The sequence below is a fragment of the Microtus oregoni genome, unplaced genomic scaffold (genome assembly GCF_018167655.1).
Source record: "Microtus oregoni isolate MIOR12 unplaced genomic scaffold, Mior012 000014F_ref0000157, whole genome shotgun sequence".
Lineage (NCBI taxonomy): Eukaryota > Metazoa > Chordata > Mammalia > Rodentia > Cricetidae > Microtus > Microtus oregoni.
Genome location: NW_024543073.1, coordinates 16,551,789 through 16,570,560, shown reverse-complemented (window position 1 = coordinate 16,570,560; position 18,772 = coordinate 16,551,789). Strand labels below are relative to the sequence as shown.

General features: G+C 42.6%; 1 protein-coding gene across 1 annotated transcript; it reads right to left on the bottom strand.

The window, feature by feature from the left end:
* Positions 1-3,663: 3,663 nt before the first annotated feature.
* LOC121455946 (40S ribosomal protein S6-like) lies at positions 3,664-4,407 on the bottom strand. Its single transcript, XM_041663731.1, has one exon. The coding sequence runs from the start codon at positions 4,405-4,407 to the stop codon at positions 3,664-3,666; it is 744 nt and encodes a 247-aa protein (XP_041519665.1).
* Between the last annotated feature and the right edge of the window lie 14,365 nt (positions 4,408-18,772).

The window sequence follows — 18,772 nt, the reverse complement described above, 5'->3', positions numbered from 1 at the left end:
CTTAAATTTTTGTTTTAGACTTTATTTTATGTACCTATTTGTTTGCTTGATATATATCTGTACACCACATGCGTGTCGTTCCTGTGGAGACCCGAAGAGGATGTCAGGTCCCCTGGGACTGTAGTTACAGTTGTGAGCCACCATGTAGGTGTGGGAGTTGAACCCAGGACCTCTGGAAGAGCAGTCAGTGCTGTTAATCTGTAAACTATCTCTCCAGCCCCTCTTGTTTTGTTTTGATAATTCTGCACGAAATCAACTACAAATGAAATAGAAGTATTCACAGGTCAGAGACATTCTACCCAGAAGGGGCATGCGTGTGTGCGCGTGCATGCGTGTCTGTGTGCGCGTGCAAGGGTAGGGCCTGAGTCTATGGCCTTGAACTCACAGAGCTTTGCCTGACTCTCCTTCCAGTGCCGTGTTAATAGGTGTGTTACAACATGCCCAGCTAGAAAGGTTTATATTTTTAAAATGAGATTATTACGGCAAAATTTACAGATTAAAAAAAAAAAATGAAGCTCCCTACAGGCGTCGTAGTTCAAATGAATCAGCGCTTTGGTGGAGAGCAAGCGCAGGTCATAGGAAAGTCTGGAGTTTTCCGCCAGAAGTTCAGCCAGATAGTCAAGCATCCCACACGTTCCACAGATTCACGAGGCCTTGCTGCTATAACTGTATGTTTCAACACATTTTAAAGAGATTAAAGATTCCTTTGTGAAATGTTCCCTTGGGATGCCAAAGTCACATAAAACTCAGGCAACCCTCCTTTTTCTTTCATGCTTTGTGTGTGTGTGGGAGAGGCTGCGGGGCGCGGGGACGCGGGAGGGGGGGCGGGATTCACAGTGATCCACTTGCCCTACCTCCTGCGTGCTAGGACTAAAGCTCTGCTCCCACTCTCTGCTTTTCCCCGCACTTTTAGCTTGGTCTTCCACACATTCCTCAGCTGTCACTCTTGTTTTGTTCTTAGCATTCGCTGTTGTCTTCCTCTCGGAGTCAATAGACTGGCCGTCTGTCAAAAGACCGATTTGGGGTGGCGCAGGCCTTTAATCCCAGCACTCGGGAGGCAGAGGCAGGCTGATCTCTGTGAGTTCGAGACCAGCCTGGTCTACAAGAGCTAGTTCCAGGACAGGCTCCAAAACCACAGAGAAACCCTGTCTCGAAAAAACCAAAAAAAAAAAAAAAAAAAAAAAGACCGATTTGTGATTCACGTGTGTCATACTTTTCCTGGGCCTTCCGTCAGAAAAGATTTAAAGGATCCTGAATAGGGACCAAACTCTTCTCTAGCTGGCCATTTGGGTTGGCTTTGCTCCTACTGGTGGTCACTGCATAGTGAGGGAAGTGAAATTCGAGGTACCCTGGTACCATTCCACAGGGCTCGTGTTTGCCTGTTAGAGGCAAGGTGGCTGGGGTTTGCTCAGGACTAAACAGGAGAGCTTTCATTCTTGCTCAGATAATTTGTGTTCTCTCTCAGAAGCATGTTCTGAGTGTTGGAGTGTGTAATTACAATGGTGTGGTGGTTTGAATGTAGTTGACCCCCATAGTCTTGTAGGGAGTGACACTATTGGGAGGTGTGGCTTTGTTGGGGTGGGATGGCCTTGTTGGAGGAAGAGTATCACCGTGGAGGCAGGCTTTGAGGTTTCCTATGCTCAGGATACTGCCCACTGTCTCAGTCGACTTCCTGTTACCTGCCAGACATAGGCCTCTTTACTCCTCCAGCACCATGTCTGCCTATGCATTGCCATGCTCTCCACCATAACATTAATGGGCTGAACCTCTGAAACTATGAGCAAATCACCCCAAATTGAATGTTTTCTCTATAAGAGTTGCCATGGTTATGGTGTCTCCTCCCAAAAATAAAAACCCTAAGAAAACTGGCATATATAGATATAATACAGGCTTAGAGCCAAGGAAACAGAACATCATCACTTTACCTAAGGGTTTACCATGACTTTTTATATCTAAAGTGGTTTTTGTTGTTGGAATGGTGGTATTTGTTTTAACTGTTTGATTTTAGGCAAAAGACTGTAATTTTGTGGTTTTTCACGAACTACTTATATCTTATCCCCTCTCAATTCAGGATCTGAGGAAACATGAGTAAGACCCATTTTATTGAGGCAAGAAAAGTCTAGTTACAGTTACTAGGTTCGTGTCTGTTCTGTTCTCTTCCCCGGGAAGAGAACTCAGAGCAGCAGGTCTGAAGGATTGTTCAGAAATGGAGGGTCAAGGTAGAGGTAACTCTATACTGAACTGGTCAACTGTAGCTTAGACTAGCTAAGCTGATAGAAAATTCACGATTTGAAAGAAAGGGGACCGTGACCATAGAAGGCATGGAACAGAAGTATCTCAGACCAGCAGCCATGCCAGGAGTCTTCCCCTGTCAGGAGGTAATCAGAAGAGCAGACATTTCATTCTGTTTGAATATCATTTGCAGTAGTTTAGATATTTGGGAGGCTAAGGAGGAGAGAAGGCAGGAAAGTCAGATGGTTGAGGTAAATGGCAACCTCATTGGGAGAGCACTGGAGTGTTTCTCAAGGAGAGATGGTACCATCTGTTCTGGAACTGAGGATCTATCTAGTCCTGGGACCATCTGCTGGCCTCCTGTTGCTGCAGACCTCCTTCCCCAGGAAGCACCGCTCTCTGTATACCTGAGGTTTACATCTAATACCTCAGCACTAAGGATCAACTCCCTTTCCACGTTTGTTTGCATTTTCCTTATCTAAATTCCAAAGTTTGGAGAATGGGACTCACTGCACCTGAGGAGGTGTCACATCTGGACCGCAAATGATTGTCAGTAGCACAACTTGTTAGGAATGGGAGAGGAGAGGGAGGAAGATATCCTACATCAAGCCGATTAGCTAGGGAGTTCCATGGTTTTCTATTGTAGAATGTCCATTTGTGTGTGTGTGTGTCTGTTTGTGTGTGTGTGCGAGTGTATGTGAGTCTCTCTATGTGCCTTTCTGTGTGTCTCTGGGTTTGTGTGTGCTTAGAAGTATGTGTGCATGTATCTGTGTCTTTGTGTGTGTCTCTTTCTCTGTGTCTCTGTGTTTCTGTGTCTCTCTCTGTGTGTCTCTGTGTGTGTTCATGTGTCTCTGTGTGTACGAGTTTATATATGTGCATGTATCTGTGTCTGTGTGTGTGTGTGTCAAAGGACAATGTTGGGTATCTGTTCTCACCTTCCACTCTGAGGCAGGTCTTTGTTGTTTATATGCCTGATCTACCTGTGAACTTCTGGGGAACCCTGTCTCTGCCTCCCATCTTGCTTTAACAGCACTGGGGATAGAGACATGTGTTGCTCTGATGACTTTTACATGGATTCTGGAGATTCAGACTCATGGCTTCCTGATTACAGGGCAAGGTGGCAGGGCAAGCTCTTACCTACCAGAGAATTTCTCCAGGAGAATATTTCTGAGATATTTTTATGGTGGTCTTCCTTCCTTCCTGTTTTTTAAAATTTTTTTAAAATTTTATTTATTTATTTATTTATTTTCCGAGACAGGGTTTCTCTGTGTAGTACTCACTTTGTAGAACAGGCTGGCCTTGACCTCAGAAATCTGCCTGCCTCTGCTTCCCAAGTGCTGAGATTAAATGTGCGCACCATTATGCCCAGTAGACTTTCTTTTCTTTTCTTTTTTTTCAAGGTCTGATCATTTCTTTGTTACCCCTAAAGACTTATTTTTGACTGGACTCAGAAGTAGAAGCTCTCAGCGAGGACAGCCTTCGCCTCTTGGCAATCTGTTCCTGGTGCTTTTCTTTGGCTTCCTTCATTCTCTTGGCCAAAAGTTTAGCATATTCTGCAGCCTCCTCCTTGTTTTTCTTTGTTCGTTGCTTCTTCAGAGCAATATGCCGGCGTTTATGTTGCAGGACACATGGAGTCACAAGACTCTGAATCTTGGGTGCCTTGGTCCCGGGCTTCTTACCTTCTTTGTTTAAAGGCTTTCTGACAACGTACTGGTGGACATCATCTTCTTTAGAAAGATTAAAAAGTTTTCGGGTTCTGCTAGCCCTTTTAGGTCCCAACTGACTAGGCACAGTAGTATCTGTCAGTCCAGGAACATCCTTCTCTCCTTTTTTTACAATAACCAAGTTGAGAACACTCAGATTGGCATCCACAATGCATCCTCGGACAGATTTGCGCTTCCTCTCTCCAGTTCTCCTTGGTCTATAACAAGAATGCCCCTTACTCAACAGCAGCCGCACTCTGCCATGGGTCAGGACACCTTGTTTCACGGGAAAACCTTGTTTGTCATTGCCGCCACTGATTCGGACCACGTGACCCTTCCACTCTTCACCCAGGGCATCGGCAGCCACTTCCGTGGCCATGCGCTTCTCATAGAAGGTCCGAAGCTTGCGTCCATCGTCCACTTCGATGAGTTTCTGGCAGCCAGTGGCAGGGAAGGAGATATTCAGTTTCATCTTCGCACAGCTGACCGCCTAGGAGGTGCCACGAAAAAGAGAGAAGTAGACTTTCTTAAGACGGGTTTTCACTGTGTATCTCTGGCAACAAAGCTCAGGCTGGATTCAAACCTGTGGAAACCCCTTCTGTTTCAGCTTCCCAAGTCCCGGTATTACACATAAAAACCACCACACTCAGCAGAAACTTAACTGGAAGACATCATTAGATGTTTAGGGAAAGAAAAAAAATCTCATAATATCACCATCATATTTGTATAAGAGCAATACTTGAAGATTTACCAGAGTTTACTTTACAATTTAGAAATGAAAACTGTTTATTGATACTGATTTTATAAATGTATAACAAATTATTTCTTTTGTATTGCAGTTAGAAGGCATTTTTAATTGATTTTTAGTGAGCTCTACATTTTTCTAGACTCCCCTCCCTGCCTCTCCCCTCCCTTTCAACCCTTTCCCAAGGTTCCCATGCTCCCAATTTACTCAGGAGATCTTGTCTTTTTCTACTTCTCATGTCTATTAGATCCATGTATGTCTCTCTTAGAGTCCTCATTGTTGTCTAGGTTCTCTGGGATTGTGATTTGTAGGCTGGTTTTCTTTGTTTTGTGTTTAAAAACGCTTATGAGTGACTACATATGATAATTGTCTTTCTGGGTTTAGGTTACCTCACTCAAAACAATGTTTTCTAACTCCATCCATTTGCCTGCAAATTTTAAGATGTCTATTTTTTTTCTTTTTTCTTTTTTTGCTGTGTAGTACTCCATTGTGTAAATGTACCACATTTTTCTTATCCATTCTTTGATCAAGGGACATTTATTTAGGTTGTTTCCAGGTTCTGGCTGTGACAAACAATGCTGCTATGAACATAGTTGAGCACATGTCTTTGTGGCACGGTTGAGTATTCTTTGGATATATACCCAAAAGTGGTATTACTGGGTCTTGAGGAAGATTGTTTCCTAATTTTCTAAGAAATCACCACACTGAAATCCAAAGGGTCTGTACCAGCTTGCACTCCCACCAGCAATGCAGGAGTGTTCCCTTTACCCCTCAACCTCTTCAGCATAAGTTGTTATCAGTATTTTTGATCTTGGCCATTCTTACAGGTGTAAGTTGGATTCTCAGCGTTATTTTGATTTGCATTTCTCTGATGACTAAGGATGTTGAACAATTACTTAAGTGTCTTTCAGTCATTTTATATTCCTCTGTTGAGAGTTTTCTGTTTAGGTCTGTACTCATTTTTTTTTTTTTACTGGGTTATGTGTTCTTTTGGTGTCCAATTTCTTGAGTTCTTTGTATATTTTGGAGATCAGACCTCTGTCTGATATGGGGTTACTGAAGATCTTTTCTCATTCTGTAGGCTGTCATTTTGTCTTGTTGACCATGTCCTTTGCTTTACAGAAGCTTTTCAGTTTCAAGAGGCCCATTTGTTAATTGTTTCTCTCAGTGTCTGTGCTGCTGGGGTTATATTTAGGAAGTGTTCTCCTGAGAAGGCATCTTAAATCTACACAGACCCCTCACTTTATCAAGGGAGACCCTGAGTGATAAATAGCTGGAGCAGTGTTCATCTGGACTGGGACCCAAGTATTTATTTATTTACCTGGCTTTTTTGAAACAGGATTTCTCTGTGTAGTCCTGGCTGTCCTGGAACTAGCTCAGTAGCCCAGGGTGGCCTTGAACTCACAGAGATCCACCTGCCTCTGCCTCCTGGAGTGCTGGGACTAAAGGCATGTGCCTGACTCTTCTGTAAGAGACTACTCAAACCCTGAACATGCAGTAGGTGCACTCATTCTGTAAGAGGCTGCCCAACGAGAATTGGCTTGTTTTACAATTTTGCATTAAATCATTTAAAAGTTGCCAGCTGTTTTCTTCTCTTTCATCTGCTGAAATGAGACAGTCAATAGCCCACTTCTTCCCTCAGGGCCCTTGAATGAGAAACTAAAGCCAGGGGCTGATAGTCTCCCAGTCAAAAATGCACAGTAACCATGCCCATTCTAAAGGGGGTTCCCAAAAGATGGAATATATTACCACAATATTGCACACTTCTGTCTCTAGACCTGCGTCCTAATACACAGGAGTTTATATTTATTTAGAGTTAGGGTCTCACTATGTAACTCTGGCTGTCTTAAAACTCACCATGCAGGGCTGGCTTTGAACTCAGGGATCTACCTGTCTTTGTCTCCTGGATTAAAGTTATGAGTTCCGCACCCCCACCCAGGCTTTTTTTTTTTTTTTGACAGCAGTGAAGCTATCAGATGGTCTTTGGGGAAGAATTTCTTTATTTTGGGAAAATCACCAGAATGGAGCTTTTAAATTACCAAGGTGTTCAGTAAATATCTCCTTGTCGCTTTGGAGAAAATTGAAGTCTCTGTTAAGTGTAGTAATAAGGGCGGCGGGGCTGAGTCCCTAGCACCCCAGCTGCCTGCTTGGCTAGCTTATGCCCCGAAATAATTACACGGACACTGTATTCTTTTAATCACTGCTTGGCCCATTTCTATCTAGCCTCTTCTAGGCTAACTCTCACAACTGGACTAGCCCATTTCTAATATTCTATGTAGCACCCCAAGGTGCGCTTACCGGGAAGATTCTAGCCTACGTCCATCCTGGGTCGGAGCTTCATCGCGTGTGTCTGCCCAGGAGCCGGGAGCATGGCATCTCTCTCTGAGGTGTCTGCTCCCGAGAGGAGAGCTGTGGAGTCTGAGCTCACTTCCTCTTCCTCCCAGCGTTCTGTTCTGTTTACTCCTCCCACCTATCTTCTAACCAATGAGGGCCAAGCAGTTTCTTTTTATTTAACCAATGACCTTCCTCCATCAGGTAAGCTGATGACTTGGGCTTAGAAGTGTATATTGGGTTTATTGGCTGATGTCTGTTGTTGTTTGGTTGGTTTTTGATTTGTTGTTATTGTTTTCAGGATCAGAGAAGAAAAGTATATATATCTGGAATATGGATTTAGGCCCAAATTTTCCTTCTGGAGTAGCTGATATAAGGACAGAAGGGATAAGGGAGGGGAGGAGGGAAGAGGAAAGGAGAGAGAAGGAGAAAGAAGGCAGAGGAAGGGAGAGAGAGAGACTGACATACGGTTGTTCTTACCCTTGTCTGGAGAGGAGGCATGTAAAAGGGATTCAGTAGGTGGCAGGTTGTTAGGATCCTGTGTGGATGGGACCACTGGTATCTTTTATGTGGTTTTTATTTAAGACAGGATAATTCAGACCCGAAAAATAATGCATCATCATTGACTTATATGAGCCATGATGAGATTTTCCATTGCCAATTTCTATAATTGCCTTCTGAGGTGAGGCATGAAGAATGGACGGTGTCTTTCTTCTGTCTGTCTGTCTGATTCCTCTCTCACCACAGTTCTTAAGGCCAGTGCTCTACAGTGGGGAGCTGTCTGGAGATTGCTGCTGGGGGTGGACTGACCACTGTATATTGGGTCTTAAAACAGTTTCTGGCATCCATATTATATTTGTCCTTTTATCCCCAAAATCTGCTGAGCATGGTTTAATCCCAGCACTCAGGAGTCAGAGGCAAATGGATCTCTGAGTTTGAGGCCACCCTGGTGTACATAGTGAGTTCCAGGAATACCAGGGCCACACACAGAGAGAGACACTGTCTCAAACAAACAACAATAACAAAAATCATACCCAAATCTGCAGCACATTTTTGTCCACCAATCAACCAACCAATCACTTTTTGCGGTTCTGGGGCTCAAACCCAGTTCCTTACATGTTCGGCAAGTGCGCTACCATTAACTAGAGCTCAAGCTTTTCACTGCTTTATTCCTGCATTAGCTGCACTTTGAGACTGAAGAGAGAGCTCAAAGTCCAGTCTTGGAGGGAAACTAATAGAGCAGAATGACAATCTGGAGAAGCAGTCACCAGATGGACGAGAGTCACCCTCTGGACTCAGTGATAACAAAAGATCACAATGATCGGCGGAATGAGTCATGGCCCCATGGGAGACCAATCTCGGGGAAAAGCGAGCCTCAAGAGGCTGTAGCACACAGGTGTGGTGCATGGCTTTTCTAACTTGGCTATTAGAGGAACGCGACCTTCGTGTGTTGCTCTGTGCCTCTGTGGTCTGCGGACTACTGTCTACTCCTTCCTTCATTCTCCACTCCACACCTGTTCTTTAGCTGTTGGTTACATATTGGAACTGGACTAGTGAGCTGCACAGGTACAAAGATGATTAACAGCCTGCCCTGGAGGACAAAACTGCAGGAAGTAAAATATTAACAAATCCAATAGTTAGAAAGAAAAGGAGAGGAAACAGCCATGGGGAAAAACATAGGAGATGGAAACACGTGCTTCCATGTGCCTATAAAGGGGAAACAATAGAAGAATAAAAGGAAGAAAACAAGAGATGGGGTGAGGAGGTAGGGTTTCTTGAAGGAAATTTGACAAATGAGGTAATGGCATTATGCATTTGAGACATTAGAGAAAGCAAAAGCCTACCACCAGTGACTGGGGCATCAACAAACGGGCATCAAGAGCAAGCAAGGAAACAGTCAATTGTAAGAGTTCTTTCAGGAGCAGTTAAATAAACCCCCATTAAAGCAACAACAGAGCAATACATTTAGTATGGTTAAGGATATGTCGCGGAATTACAAAAAAAGCCATGGAAGAACGTACCACTATCTATATAAATTGATGCAATAAAGTAATTTAAAAAGTGACTTAGCATTTAAAAAAATCAAGAACGTGATAATATAAATGCCCTATTGCAACTAAGAACACATCCAATTCCAGTCTTAAGGCTGCAGTGACTGCCGTCTAGAGTGCTTTCTTTGTACCAGGTGCCTTTTCCTTTGAAGAGGTTTAAGTATTGATCCTGGGACTTGAACTCAAGGCCTTACATGTGCCAGGCTAGTCATTTTCTCTAAACTGTCTCCCAGCCCTCTTTTCTTATTTTTTGAGACAGTCTTACTAAGTTGCCCAGGCTGACCTTGAACTCACTCCACAGCTGAGGCGGACTTCGAACTAGTGAGCAAATCGCCTCAGCCTCCTGACTATCTGGGATGACAGGCTTACACCATCAGACCAGAAAAAAAAATTTCAGTACGTGAACATGTGGGTGTGAAATGGCTTCATCTTCATGGCAGGCATGGGAAGTAGAATTTTCTTTATCGTATTTCACACAGGAGGAAACTGAGGTGCCCAAAAGTTGAATGATTATTTTAAATCACATGGATGGTCAAGGAGAGAACTGGACCCAAAGCTTCTGAATTCATTATTATTACACTGAGTTTCTTCTGTCGAGGAAGAGAGGAAAAGATTCTGGCAGCAACAGCTTCCCATTGTGAAAAAGAAAGCATATAGGGACCACAGAGTACAAGATGGTTACATGGTTATGATTCGTCCTGTCAATAAAAGTCGTTCATCCACAGTTGAGTTCATCCCCCCCTCCCCCCCGGCTGCCAGAGTATGGGTCACACATTTAAAAGTGTTACCTGTCTTTTGGAGTCATCTCTATGTTCCTCTGTATTAGAGTCATTTATGAGGGGTGGGAGGTCCTGTCCCGTGTGGACAGTTTGTGCTGCTGTAGTGGCCTGTGGCTTCACATCGTGTGTCATTGCTGAGAGGGCTGGAGTGGAAGGTCTTTAGGAGAATAAGTTACTTTCTCCCTTAGATACTTACCCAACTTCTTTGACATCATATTTTCGTTCTTGTCTGTTACCAAGAATATGTCTACAAATGGCTGTGGAGACTTAAGCAGGTTTCTTGCTCTTAGTGTATCTAAGATCTTGTGTTGTAAATATTAAGAAAGAAGTAAGCTGGGCATGGTAGCACACGCCTTTGATCCCAGCACTCAGGAGGCAGAGGCAGGCGGATCTCTATGAGTTTGAGGTCAACCTGGTCTGCAGAGTGAGTTTCAGGATAGCCAGGGCTGTTACACAGAGAAACCGTATCTTGAACCCTGCCCTCACAAAAGAAGTATCAAAAATTGCAGGTGATTTTTATGCAGAAGCAAAAAAAAGGAAAGAAAGCCACGTAAATGTTAGCATAAATTTCTCCATATCTCTTCCTATAAATTACAAAAATGCTGCATTCCATTTATTAGATGTGTACTACATGCCAGGAATGATAGCAAACTTGCTAGGTAACTTACTGCTCTTACTCCTGTATACACCTGTAAAGTCTGCTTTCTTTACTATTGTCATTTCACAGGTGAGAACATAAAAGCTTGGAGAAGTTGAACAGCTTGCCTCAGGTCATACAATTTGCACGTTGAGGATCCCGGGCTTAACCCAGATCTGTCTGAGTCTAAAGTTCAAGCTGTCAATCATAAGCACACCACTTCCTCCTGGCCTTTCCCCCTGAATAAAGTCTGAGTTACTTTCTCCCCTGATGAGTTCTACGATGAAGTTCTAACTCTGTGGCTACAAATAGCATCGCCGACAGCTGCCCTGGAAATGAATTATTATCACAGATTAAAGCTAGGCGTGGTTTACAGTGTCAGATATGGAGCTCTTTGAAGAGAAGCCTGCCATGCTGATACACAACCAGGAAGAAAGACAGTAAGGATCTGAAAGTGTTAACTAGAACACCCTTCAACAAATTTGCATTCGTGTTTCATAGATATTTTTCTGGAAAAAGAGCGCTGTATATAGGAAAGAAGGAAACTTTGAAAGTTACCTAAATACCTTCTTCATTCAATCGCAAATCTTCCGGAAATACCCCAGTTTTCCTTTTTCTGTTGGCTTAAATCATGCAAAATGCAACCTTACATGTAAGTGAATCATTCACACTAAAGACTACTTAATAAGACAGACCCTGGGTCCCCAGGGGTAAATTCTGCTATATGTCAGGTTGTAATGATATTTCCTTTGTGTTTTTAACAAATAAAGCTTGCCTGAAGATCAGAGTGCAGAGCCAAGCCACTACAGGCCAGGCAGTGATGGCACACACCTTTAATCCCAGGATTTGGGAGATAGAGGCAGAGGGATCTCTGTGAGTTTAAGGCCACCCTGGACTACACTAGATTGAATCTGTCTAAAAGAGAAACAGAGCTCACACAAAGGTATCCCAGCATTTAGGATCCTACATGTTTAATCTCAGCACCAGGGAGGTGGAGTCAGGAGTGATGTGGCTGGGCGGAGAGAGGAACATAAGGACTATAAGGAGACAGGAGCTCCGTGCAGTCTGAGGATGCAGTCTGAGGACAGGATCGTCCCTTCAGTCTGAACTGGTAAGGGTGAAGATCTAAGTAGTGGCTGGCTGCACCGAAAAACTCCCGTTTTCACCCCCTCATATCTAATTCCTGGTTTTATTTATTAAGATCAATTAGAATTTGTACTACATCAGGCTCTGTCATGAGTAGTTTCTTTCACCACCACCCCCTTTGGGACCTTTTCACTCCGTAGCTGAGAACAGCCACAGACGAGGGTCCTCCCTCCTGGGCCTCCAGAGTGCTGGGCTGACACTACCACAATACGCAGCTTTGCTCTCCTTCAACTCGAGAATTAGAAAGCTTCTTGCAAACAGAGAGGATTATGGAAGCGATGGTAACAAGTAGCCACCACAACTGGTCCAAGTCCTGTTCGACAGAAGAATGCGTTTCTGGCAACACAGTTTCACAGGGCAACCTCACCGCAGACCTCTCACTTCTGGGAGGCAGCCAGAGCGGAACAGACACACCCCAGTAAGCATGCCTGTGAGTGTGACGCCAGCAGCAGTGGTGTCACGCGAGCAGCCGTACTTCGTTAGGTGAAGCCAACCTCCTTACAATTATGAGAGGCAAGCGGTTCTCACACCCCACACTTCCTCAGCATGCGAGCCACGACCAGCCATTTGTTCTGTTTGGAAGGACCCGGCCAACTCACATTCTCTTCTGCTGATAAACAGTAGTTGGCTTTGCTTTTTGTTGGTTTCCTTATTTATTAATTAATTTATTTATAGATAATTGAATAATAGTCTCTTGTCTTTCGACAGTTATGCAGGTTTTCTCAAGACTGTTTTGGACACTCCTCATGTAATAGCCTCTCGGGTGACCATCAAGTCAGCAGCAACACTTGCGGGCATCTTGCGCCCAAATCCTGCGCGTGCCTCTTCAGGTGTGCTGCCAAGTGAGCTGGGCCCGACCGTACTCTGATCTCTGCTGTTGTGCTGACTTCCTACTGCAAACTCATTTTGTTATTCTAAGATTTGTAGACAAGTAGGCCTTTGTTTGGATGTAGGTTTTGTATAAAGCAATTAGACTTTTTTGGGTCAATGATGCACCATATGGTAAATAATTAGCCCGAGGGCTTTGTGTGAGAAGATAAGTGGACCTTTCATTTTGGGGGTGAGCCACTTAGTGATTTTAGATGATTAACTGCTTAGTCTCCTGCTGGTCGTCTCCCTTCAGCTCCTGTCTGTCTGGACACACGGTCTTCCTTGTTTTCGATTGTTTCTGCGGCGTGCGGGGTATAAAGGAGTGTTCTCTAAGGATAACGTGGAAGTGTGGGCCTGAAGACTTTCCCAGGCAAATAAGTAAGTCTGGGGGCTGATGCTGGGAGTCCATTAGGCCAGTGATCAATTGGTAAAATAAGGGAGGAGACTTGGTCTGGGACCAAGCATAAAACATTCAACATCGGCTTCTTCTTATCTGGTCATCTGGGAAGGAAGCTCACTTCGTTATACCCATCCCCAGAGCCAAGTACCATGAGGTTGAAATGTGTGTGGATCCTTCATTCTCTAGCTGGTTGGGCTCCTCCTCGTTCATCTAAAGCTCGTGCTGTGAACGGATCACACCGCCCCCTTTTCCTCTCTCTCTCTCTCTCTCTCTCTCTCTCTCTCTCTCTCTCACACACACACACACACACACACACACACACACACACACACACACTCAGGCTTGCTCGTGTCTGCACTATTCTCCCGAAAGAGCCTCTGCTTCTTTTAAGATGTCCTATAGCAGCCGCAGCTCAGTGGTAGAGCACTTACTTGTCTTATATGTATATGTCTTATACTCAAGCCCTACTATTGCTAGAAAAAAATGCATTATAATTTAAAAATGGTAACATCACATGGCAGAAGAAAATTTTATTTGGAATAATAATATATCTGAGATGTATAAAAATTAGTATCTTTAAGGGGAAGTCTAAAAATAAATAAAAAACAGGAGGAAAACCACCAGTCAATAGTCCCCTTCTTTAGGGATCTCAGGAACTCATTCTAATGCCAAGAGAATCTCTCTAAGACTTCTTGGCTGTTGGAAGCCTCTATTGTTGTTCTTTGAAGAACAACAATTTTTCTCTTTTTCTACTCAGCTTTATCTGACCTTCTAAATCAACTTTGCTTTTTCGGGGTAATGACAATTATTTTGTAATCTTTTTAGGTCACGAGACAGATTAAAAATTTTAATATAGAACTACATAATGGCTATAATTAAATTTTTTCATAAATGAGGGACTGGAGAGATGGTTCAATGATTAAGAGCACCTCTGCTGCTTTTGCTGAGGACCCAGGAGTGGGTCCCAGCACCCACATTGAGTGGCTTACTATGATATGTAACTCCAATTCCAGGGATTCTGATGTCCTCTCTGGCCTCTGCAGGCACCTGCACACTCCCACACACACATTCTCTCTCTCTCTCTCTCTCTCTCTCTTTTTCTCTCTCTCTCTCTCTCTCTCTCTCTCTCTCTCTCACACACACACTCAGAAATAAATAAATAAAAGTAAAATTTCCTATGTTCAGAATTCAAGAAGATAACTGTTAGATAATTGATACTTTGTTATCGATCTGTTTTTTTTTCTTTAAAAATGTATTTATGTGTACATAGGAGATGGAATTTGTATTCTCTAGAAATTGGGGACCTGTGGACAGAGTTAACATAGATATTGTGGATACAAGGGTCATAAAAGAGTGAAAGCTCTCCACTAGTGAAGGAACAGAAGGACAGCTGTGTACGATCTGTGTCCATTGAGGCTGCCCAGACAGATGGGTCCTTAGAGGTCCCTTCCTTCCTCTGACCTCGCAGAGGCCCAAGGCAGCTTTGTTTTTATTAGATCAGCAGCTGCATCTACCAATAATCTCTTTACTATGCAATCATATTCCACAGGCTAAGAGCTTAAAGTTCTTTGAAGAACAACCAATACTTGCAATAAAAACAAAAAGAAAAAAAATTATCTTGAAATAAAAATGACTGGCTGTGCCCAGATGCCAAAGAATGAAAGACACATCTGAGACTATACAGTGAACCACAGAAGACTTGAGGAAAAATGAGGCCCATTTACTTGTCTGCTGGAAGCACTCAAATAAGGAAAAATTGCAAAAACTCCCAAGTCCTTTCCCAGTTCTTATCTTGTAGTTGATAGACCCCTTGATCGAAAGAACAGCCATTTCTTCTCTGCAATACAGCGCCTACAAATTAATATGTGGAGGTTACTTTACAAACTGCCAGACAAAATATGGATTACTCTAAATCCCAGAGAGCTGAGTGTGTTGATGTTCCCTATAATTCAGACCTTTGGGAAACTGGGTCATGGGGATCATAAATTTGGGACCAACCTGGGTTGCATAATGAAAACCTGTCTCAAAAAAAAATCCTAAAAAATTTCTTATGTAAGATTCAAGATCCCACAGATACAGGCAGCCCTTAAAATCTCCATGAGAGCTGTTGAGATGGCTCAGTGGGCAAAGACACTTGCCACCAAGCCTGGTGACCTGGGTGTGAGCCCTGGGAGCATGTGGTGGAATGGGAGAATGGACTCTTGCAAGCTGTTCTCTGATCTCCATGCCCACATTATGGTGTGCATGCATAACCTGCTTGTGACATGAGTGTACCCTCATATAAACATACATACACACACATAAAATATGAAAATTTAAGAGATTCCTGTATTATATCACATAAAAAAAATCAACTCAAAATGGGTTAAAGACCTCGAAGTAAATCCTAAAACCATAACTTTTAGAAGAAAAACATGGGGGAAATTCCAGTGTTGGACTTGACAATAATTTCTTGAACTTGACATTAAAAGGACAGGTAATAATGCCAAAAAAAGGATAAAAAACTGAGTATCAAAGGACATAACAGTTAAAGGAATTTGAGAAAACATTTATGTATTGTGTCTGATCAGAGACATATAGATTATATAATATATAAGAGCTCACATAACTCAACGGTAAAAAACTCAAGTGTACCCATTAAAACATGGGCAAAAACTTGAGGGGGCATTTCTACTGAGGTGGATACAGACAGAGAGCAAACATGAGAGGATGTGGAACATCACTAACAAAGAGAAATGCAACTCAGATTACAGCTAGAGATGGTCTCAGGTCTGTTAGGATGGCAGCTGTTGAAAGAAAATTATGTCATTGTATTTTAATTTAAAGTTCTTTTGGAATTAACCAAAAAAAAATTAAAAAATGAAGAAAGCAATCCAGAAGGGTTCTGGAAATGATCCAGACAAATTAACACTCATGCTCTACTGTTGAGATTAGTGGGTAGTGGGACAGTTTTGGAAGACAGTCATGAGGCTCTACAGAACATTACAAGTTAAAACACTGTATGATCCAACAATCCCACTTCTGTATGTGTACCAAAAGACCAAAGGCAGTGTTTCAAAGAGAGTTTCCAAATGTGGTATAACACATGCACACACACACACACATGAATATTGTGGTAGCTTGAAAAAAAATGGTTCCTAAATGAGTGGCACTAATAGTGGCCTTGTTAGAGTAGGTGTGGCCTTGTTGGAGGAAGTGTGTCACTGTGGGGGGGTGGCCTTTGAGGTTTCCTATGTTCAAGCTATGCCCGGTGTCTCAGTTCACTTCCCGTTGCCTGCAGATCAAGATGTAGAACTCTCAGCTACCTCTCCAGCACCATGTGTGCCTACATGCTACCATGTTTCTCACCATGATGATAATTGACTAAACCTTTGAAACTGTAAGCCACCCCAGTAAATGTTTTCCTTTATAAGAGTTCCCAGGGTCATGGTGTCTCTTCACAGCAATTGAAACTCTAAGACAAATATTACTGAGGCTTTAAAAGGAAAGAAAACATGTTCTCAAGCTGCAGGAGCACATTATGTTAACTAAAATAAGGCAGACACAAAGAAAGACAGTCTGTGATTCTGCTAGCACCAGGTGTCTAAAGCTGTCAAATTCATAAGAAAAAAAGTAGAAAAATGGTTTCTAGGAGCCAGGGTGGGAGGATTGCTTTTTAAGGGGACAGAGCCACAGGCTTTCAGGATGAAAAAATTATAAATATACATGACACTACTGAATGACCCATTTGAAATGAGTAAGATGCTGAGTGCAATTAAAAAACTAGCCTATACACACTGTAACTAGCCTATACACACTGTAACTAGCCTATTCTCTCTTTAAAATCTAGTTGCCTTCAGGGCTGGAGATAGCAAAGAGTGGTTGAAAGAACTTACCGTTCTTCCCAAGGAACGAGTTCAATACTCAGCACACACAAGATAGCTCACAGCCGTCTGCAACTCCTTCTGCTAACCTTCCTGTGCATCAGGCATGTATGTGGTCCACATACACACATGTAAGCAAAACATTCGTACATACACCAAGAAAAAAAATACAGAAAATGTATTTGGAAGAAAAAAGAAAAGGGATCTTAGAGCTTGTGAGACGTATCAAGGCCCTTGCTGCCAAGACTGATAGCCCAAGTTCAATCCTCAGGACACACAGGGTGGAGGGAGAGAACTGACTCTTGCAAGCTGACCTCTGACTACACACATGGACACACACACCATGACATACACGCACTCACATACATACATCACAAATCAATAAATGTCATAAAACAAAAAAATATTCTTTACCATTGTTGACCAAATTAGACAAAGGACTTAACTTTGGTCTTTTTAGGAGTATTCAGGTTAGAAAAATATAAGACTGAATATGTAAGGTAATTGCTGATATTCCCATAAAGCAACTTAATTAAACAGTGATACAAAAAGATTTTAAAAAATATTTGGTAGCAGCTGGGTGTAGTGGCACACACATGAGATCTTAGCACTTGGGAGGCAAAGACAGGGAGGTCTTTGTGTGTTCAAGGCCAGCCTCATCTACATAGTGGGTTCCAGGCCAGGCAGGATTACACAGCGAGACCTTGTCTCAAAAATTAAACAAAATAAGGTTCTGTTTAAAAAACAAATAGTAGGCACATTAATTACTTGTTGCCTTATTATGCCTAAAAATAACTGCCATATTAGAGAAATAAGTAGAAAAAGAGGAATTCTAGATGTTACTATACTATACTGTAGATAATAAATACTTTAAAAGTGATTTTGAGCTCTGAGAGTTCAAGGTCAACCTGGCCTACACAACAAGTTCTAGGACAGTCAGGGATACATAGAGAGATCTTGTTTCAAAAAACAAAACAACAAAACAAAGTAAAAAATTTAAAATCTCCTTAGATAAGAACTTCATAAAAACACTAGCATAATCATAAAAAAATCCACAGGGGAAGTTTATGAATTCCATAACAAATGCACAAAATATAGGTGCTCACATTCTTTTAAAAACTTTTATTTATTTAGTGATTTAATTTTTGGGATAAGGTCTCACTATATATCCTTGGCTGTCCTGAAATCACTATGTAGATGAAGCTGGCCTTGAGCTCACAAAGATCTGACTATTGCCTCTCAAGTGTACCATTATGCCCTTATGCCAGGCAGGTGTTTGATGTGGGAAGGTCATATGTCTATCTGTTGCTTTCATTGGTTAATTAATAAAGAAACTGCTTGGCTTGATAGGTCAGAACATAGGTGGGTGGAGTAGACAGAATAGAACGCTGGGAGGAAGGGAAGTGAGGTCAGACGCGATGGAGCCAGCTGCAAGGTCAGACATGCTGAATCTTTCCCCGGTAAGCCACCACCTTATGGTGCTACACAGATTATTAAAATGGGATGAACTAGCCAATAAGAGGCTAGAACTAATGGGCCAAGCAGTGTTTAAATGAATACAATTTGTGTGTTGTTATTTCAGGTGTAAAGCCGCCGTGTAGGAGCCGGCGGGACGAAAAGCAGGCCTGCTCGCCTCATTACTACAGGTGTATTTATCTTTCCAGTTGCGTTTAATTCTATGTAGGCGAGTGTGTCTGAATTTGGGTCTGTGCATTTGAGTGCTGGTGCCTGCAGATTCTTGGAGCTGGAGTTACAGATGGTTGTGAGCCACTTACCATAGGTGCTGGGAACTGAACGTAGGTCCTCTGGAAGTGCCATCTCTCCAGTGCTCACATTCTTAAAAGAAACACTGAGAATCATTTGGTTCTGTGAGGAATGGGGATGAGATCTGTCAAAATCATACATCATGACTCCACATGAAACTTTGAATTGGTACCTGCTGAGCTTTTCCGCGAGACATCCCACCATAGTAAGGACAATTTACCAGAGAATTAAACAATTTCTAGAAAACTTTT

What these genes read in the sequence shown, in the direction of transcription:
- LOC121455946 (XM_041663731.1), bottom strand. Translation starts at nt 4,407, where the DNA reads ATGAAACTGAATATCTCCTTCCCTGCCACTGGCTGCCAGAAACTCATC.